The sequence below is a fragment of the Athene noctua genome, chromosome 16, assembly GCF_965140245.1.
Source record: "Athene noctua chromosome 16, bAthNoc1.hap1.1, whole genome shotgun sequence".
NCBI classification, from domain to species: domain Eukaryota; kingdom Metazoa; phylum Chordata; class Aves; order Strigiformes; family Strigidae; genus Athene; species Athene noctua.
In genome coordinates, this window is record NC_134052.1 from 11273297 (window position 1) to 11279296 (window position 6000).

General features: G+C 52.3%; 1 protein-coding gene and 1 long non-coding RNA gene across 5 annotated transcripts in view; one reads left to right on the forward strand and one right to left on the reverse strand.

The window, feature by feature from the left end:
• PMEPA1 (prostate transmembrane protein, androgen induced 1) overlaps positions 1-758 on the reverse strand; it is a 47902-nt gene extending 47144 nt beyond the window's left edge. For all 4 annotated transcript variants that reach the window (XM_074920364.1, XM_074920363.1, XM_074920361.1 and 1 more), the window contains exon 1: positions 300-758. In XM_074920364.1, the coding sequence (XP_074776465.1) occupies positions 300-402 (103 nt within the window). In that variant the 5' untranslated portion in view covers positions 403-758. The remainder of the gene's footprint in view (positions 1-299) is intronic.
• A 159-nt stretch (positions 759-917) lies between these two features.
• LOC141966915 (uncharacterized) lies at positions 918-3839 on the forward strand. Its single transcript, XR_012634630.1, has 2 exons — positions 918-1034; positions 3214-3839. It is a non-coding gene; the product is annotated as an uncharacterized LOC141966915 (long non-coding RNA).
• The last annotated feature ends 2161 nt before the right edge of the window (positions 3840-6000 follow it).

The following is a 6000-nucleotide window of genomic DNA, read 5'->3' on the forward strand; positions in this document are numbered from 1 at the left end:
CCCGCGGGCGCGCACTGTCACGCGTGTCACACCCGCACTGGACACCCCAACCGCAACAGACGAGCGATCGGAGCTCGCACGAAGTGGGGGGGGGGGGGGTGTGGAGGGGTGGAAAATCCCTCAGAGAAAGCGTATCGCAGCGCAGGGTCCCGGCGCTGCCGGGAGCCCCCGCGGAAACTTCCCTGCCCGCGGTGGGGAGCGCCGGGGCCGCCGTGCACACCCGCACCCTCGCACCCACTCGCACCCACACGCGGGGAAGTCGGGGCCGGCCCCGCGGCAGCGGCAGGACAAGTACTTACTGATCTCCATGCTCTGGAACAAAGACCTTTTGCAGTTGCATGTGCAGGACACATTGGGCTGAATAGCTACGGCCGTGCTGTTCAGACCCATGAAGTTATACATTTAAAAAAAAAAAAAAAAGGAAAAAAAAAAAAAAAAAAGGAAGGCGACGGCGACACAAAGAACTTCACGGCCGCCGAGCGCTCTCCGGGCAGCACCACATACAGCCGGGGCTCCTCCTCGGCGCGGGGGGGCGGGGGGAGGGAAATGCAGCTGCGATCAAAAATTGGAAATAAAAAACCCGGCGCGGCGCAGCGCCCCCCGCAGCGGCGCGGCTCGGCTCGGCTCGGCTCGGCGCGGCGGCTGCTCCGCGCCCCCTCCGGCCCGGGAAGCGGCTGGGCTGGGCCCGGCCGCGGCAGCCCCGCACTTTTGTGGGGCGCGGTGGGAGCGCGGCGCGGCGCGGTGGGAGCGCGGTGGGAGCGCGGTGGGAGCGCGGCCCGCCCGCTCCCCGCTCCCCGCTCCGCTCCCGCCCCCCGCGCTCATTCACGGCCACGGGGACGCGGCCGCGCGCCGCCGCCAGCCGCGGGCGGGCTCCGTGACGTCAGCGCCAGACGGGGACTGCCCTTTCCCCGCGCCGCCGCCGGCGGGGGGGCGCCGGGGGACCGGGTGCGCGCGGCCCCGGCCGCCCCGCGCGGGGCTTTGTCAGGGGGCGGCGGGGGCCACCGGCCGCGGGGACGGCAGGGACGCGCGGGCAGGTAACGGCGTGTGCCCCCCCCCAGCCCCCGCGGGCCGGCGGCAGCTCCCGGGAAGGGCGGGGGGGAGCGGTGTGGGGGGGGGTGTCTCGGTTGGTTTTTCCGCGGCGGCCCCGCCGCCGGCCCCCGGCGCCCCCCGGCCCCGTCCCGCCGCGGACGGGACCTCGCGCGGATTCGGCCGAAACCGCCCGGATTTGGGCATCTCGCAGTAAAAGCACGCGCGAGCCGAGCTCCGTCCCACAGCGCCCACCGAGCCGCGGCGGCCCGAGTGGGCAACCCCCCCCTGGGGCCGGGCCCCCCCGGGAGCCCCGGCACGGGGCCGCGGAGCTTCGGGCGTCCTTCGCACAGAGTTCCCAAATGCAGCATTTCAAAGAAAAAACGGGAAAGATTGGAAAATAAGTGGGGGCAGGAAAGCTGTAAGGCGGATTTGGCCATGGCTGGACCCGGCTGGATTCTGCCCTCAGCTCCAGTGTTAAGGCCAGCGGTGCTGATTTCTTCTACAGAGCTCGGGAACTGTGAAATTGCAGACGCAGAAATTCCCGGTTTTGTTTCAAACTGCCCGCTTTAAAATGGAGTGACCCCATTCACTTTTTAAACCGGTAAAAGGAAGAAAGGTCATCTCTTTCCCGGGTGTTCAATGTGCCAAGTTCTAGTCAACACAGATTTTAATTTTGTTGTGTTTTGTTCGGGGAAATAAACCTGTGAAAACAGCAGTTTGTAATGAAAATGCTGAAACGAGCTTAACTATAGTGGCGTGAAGTAGCCGCTATAATACTTGGTGAATCCTGCTACTGGGAGATAAAGACAGCTTCAGTTATCTCCTAAGAAAGCATATTTTCCCATAATTCCTGATAGCTCTGATTTATGGTTTGGAAGTACCCAAAGAGTCCCCAGCTGGGGCTGCGCTCCCCAGAGACGCTGCCAGGGAGCTCACACGGAGAAGGGGACTGACCCAAACCTTGGACGATGCTGCAGAAATCACACAAGACGGATGGTGTTGAGAGTCGGGTCAGGCACGGTGGCACTCACTGGTCAGGTTTAACCTTTATTTCCTCCACAAAAATGGAATTTATTTCTACATGACTACTTACAAACTGCTGTTAAGTACGTGCCTGTGCTTTACTCCTGCGGCCTCATCCACTCCTGTGAAAATGCCTGAAGAGAAGGAACAAGGAATTGCCAGGCTGTTTAATCTTTTACTCTCTGCCACTTGACAGATGGTAACTCCCAACAATTACTAATCCAAAGGAAACACGGAAGAGGATCTTGCGGCTCAGATAGAAATGAATTTTGAGAAGTTTGTGCTTCCCAGTGCTCAGCAGACGTGAATTAATCGTACGAGTGCCGTTCCCCAAACGCAGGGGGAGCAGCGCCGGGGGTGGCACCAGAGGTGGGGGTGAGCGTGCAGGCCTGGGAGAGCAGGGGCAACTACCTGAACAAAATCTGCGCTCAAATGGAAAATAAACCATTTCCAATCCTATATTTTGTTCCCAGCTTCAGTTTCCTCATCGGTAAGGCAGGAAAGGTAATTCTTATCTGCCTTTTGGCCGATTCCTTCATGTTGGTCCTGGAGTCTCAGTTTCTGTTGTGCCAAGCAAATTTCTAGAAATGCTTTGAGAAAGTGTGAGGCAACATTACCCCTGTGACAGGGACATGGGCCTCGAGCGGTGCGAGCCTGCAAGCCCCAGAAAGGCCAGCTCGAAAGTTAAAGCAACAGTCAAAACTCTGAAAATGCATGCCAGTTCAGATTCCTTTATCAGTCAACCCACTTTTATTATTATTTAGCTGGAAATATATTTATTTCTTTTTAAAACAATTGGCAGATGAGTATCAGAGACACTTTTCCAATGGACCTTCCTTGACTGGCCAGAAAAGGTGTCTGTAAGCTAAGCTGAGCCCACCAGCTTGCAACGAACAGTCCTTTGCACTTAAAATACATGGCACCACCATAAATAAGTGAAGGAGATCGCTACATGCTTCCTCGTGTTGCATGAGATGGCAGCAGCCTGCCAGCACCAGCCCTGCCACTGCTGCCGAGCCCTCCAAGTTCGTTGGCTGCGTGGATGTGGCCATAGTTTCTGATTGAGAATTCTTGTATTTTAAGACACAGACACGGTACATCCTTAAATGGTCTTAAGTAAGTAAATGCAGCTTTAAGTAATACATTATTCTTCTGTGGCAGGTCCGTTCCTTGACTGGTGGGTTAGAGTCCTCCAGGGCTCTCTCTGCTGCAACAAGCACGGCTTTGCCTGTCACAGCCGGGCACGGCGTCACCCACGGGCCCAGGGAATGGGAGACGCGGTGGCACATGCAAGGGCATGGCTGGAGGCCTGTTCGCAGGCAGAATGTGCAGAAGGAGCCTTGGTGGAGGCATCTCACGGACCCTAACAAGCACCGATGGCTGAGCAAGCCCAGGCTGGGAGGACCCTCTGCCCAGGTTGCATCTGAGCTGTGGAAGAGCCGGCTCTGTTGGAGGGAAAGGCGTCCGCCCTCACCCTGTGAATCAGCCAGCTTGTTCTAGGGGGAGTTTTTACAAGTTTGCAAAGCTTTCATGGATAAAGGCTCCAGTTTCAGATGCAGGCTGCTGCAAGTTCACACATCTTCCTAACCTTCCTTAAAAAAAAAAGAAAGAAAAAAATAACTGCAAGTCAATGCTGGTTTAAAAATGCACTGTTTACCACCATCCCGATTTCATCTGAACGACTCATGTGGCTTTAAGAACAATCAGCATTTTTCCACCATGATTTAAGAACAAATAATTAAAGTCATCCCAGATGGGCTTGTAAAAATTAAAAGTACATCAGCTAACTTAAATGCTTCACCCTGTTCTTTGTAATAACTCTATCCACTCTCCAGCCCACTGCTGTTTATCAGCGTTTCTGCTGTAGGAGCAGTGAGTACTGCTCGACTGGTGGGATACTTCCAGAATACACTTTTGTTGATTTTGACTCCTGTGAGCGAAAAAGAAGTTATCACCGATCAGCTTTTTTCTGTTTATGTTCTCCCTAGAGACACCTCTGATGGCTCCAGGATGAGTCTGGCACTGCAAGATCTCCCTTTAAATTTCAGGGTGAGCTGGGGCTGCTCGCTGGGCCTCAAGGCTCTTCAGCGATGGGAAGGGACACACGGGAGCTTCAATAGTATCTGAGGTCCTTGGACAAACTGAACGACACAGACACATCAGTCTGCCCTGGCTAGTTTTGGACTATAATGTAATTTCACTCATTGCCAGACCAGAAATCTGGCATTTGCCTGTGTAGTCCCATTTAAATCTTGCCTTTTATTCCTCACTGCAACACTTCAACATTAGTTAAAAGATTTGAGCGACCCCACATAATCATTATAGTGCAGTACTAAGGGTAAATTCATAAAATGTAATTGGAAAGAGAGAGCCACGTGAGAAATAAGTAACCCTAAGAGTAAAATCATTTTCTTCCAAAAGGGGTTGAGGCAGTCTGAGGAAAAGCAAAACAAAAAAACTCCACAACTCCCCAAAGCTTTGTTAACTAAACAGTTGTCCATTAAAGAGACCAAATATTTCACAGCATTAGTCTTTGGATTAATGTTAAATCGATATGCACTAACGCAATAGGGCAATAGTTACCATGGTGAATAATTCTATATTTATTTTCAAGCAAGTCTTATTTCTAACAATTCCAGACATGGTTTCCACTTTCTGGTGGCTAACCTCTTAATTTTATTTTTTTTAACTGTTTGGTACCAGAAACTTGAGTTTTCTCCCTGACAATTAGAAGAAGATCTCTGCCACGACAGAGGAGAACAATGCCAGGCAAGGACGCAGATGCTCGCCAGTTTTAGTAGTTCTTTGAGAGTCAGTACAGCCACATCTCGGGTACGATTTGAAGAGTTTGAGATACTGTGGGGTAACTCTCTGGTAGGCAAGCCCTCACCCTCCTTTGGAACAGCAGAAGCATTTTCCTTCTGAGACTTCATCCCATTTGCCGAGTGTCAATAACCTACCTCAAACAATACTGCACACAAAAGGCTCTGAAATATCCTCCCCTGCCCTCCCTCCCCTCGCTGGGAGCCCCCTCAGCCCACCCACTCCCTCCCTTCTTGCCCGTGAGGCCAGGACTCTCCTCCCTTTCGCTGTGGCATCGGGCTGGCTGGGGACAATGGCCCAGGGGCAGGAGCTGCTGTGGCCAACCCAGGCACTTCACAGCTGCCTCGCAAGTGCTTTTTTCCATCTCTGCACAGAGCTGGGTTGGGTCCTGTTTAGGAGGTTTTGTTCCCAATCAGGAGAGCTAAAAAGTCAATGAGTATTTGTTTGCAATGAAAATTTTTACTGAAGCCACCAGAATGTTATTCCAACCCATTCTGTCTCATTTGGGGCCTGATATAACTCCGCTGACGTCACTGGAAAGACTCCACCCTACCTTTACATTTTATTGGAGGCACTGGTAGGAAATATATCACTTCACTAACAAAAAATAATCGCCCTCTGAATTCACAGCTCCCCAGCTGAAAGCATTTCATTTTCCTGTGCTAGGAAAACCAGGATGGCATATGTAAAATAAAACAGTGCTAAGGAAAGAGTTTTAAACGCATAAAATAATCCATTACTTTTCTTGATGGAAAACCAAGCATTTTAGAGAGAAGAATGGTGCTTTGGAAAGCAAAGAAAGGTGACCCTGAACTCCCCGACTGAGAGCTGACATACCGAAGTGAAGACTTCGAGCTCATCTGAGGAAGCACTTGAGTAATTCTGAAAGCCAGCTCTGAACCACTCGTAGCGGCTTTGCTGCCGGGCTCCTTCTGTAGAGCGGTTTAGAAGTGGAGCAGCTGCAAACAGTTCATGGATTGAATTGTCCTTACGTGATGCCCATATACACCCACATGCACTCGCATATGTGGTTTGATACGTACATACACACGAACATACTCATATTTGCCAAAAAACAATTGCTTGGTGTTTAGTTTCTTTTGGTTCCTGCATGAAAGGCGAGTT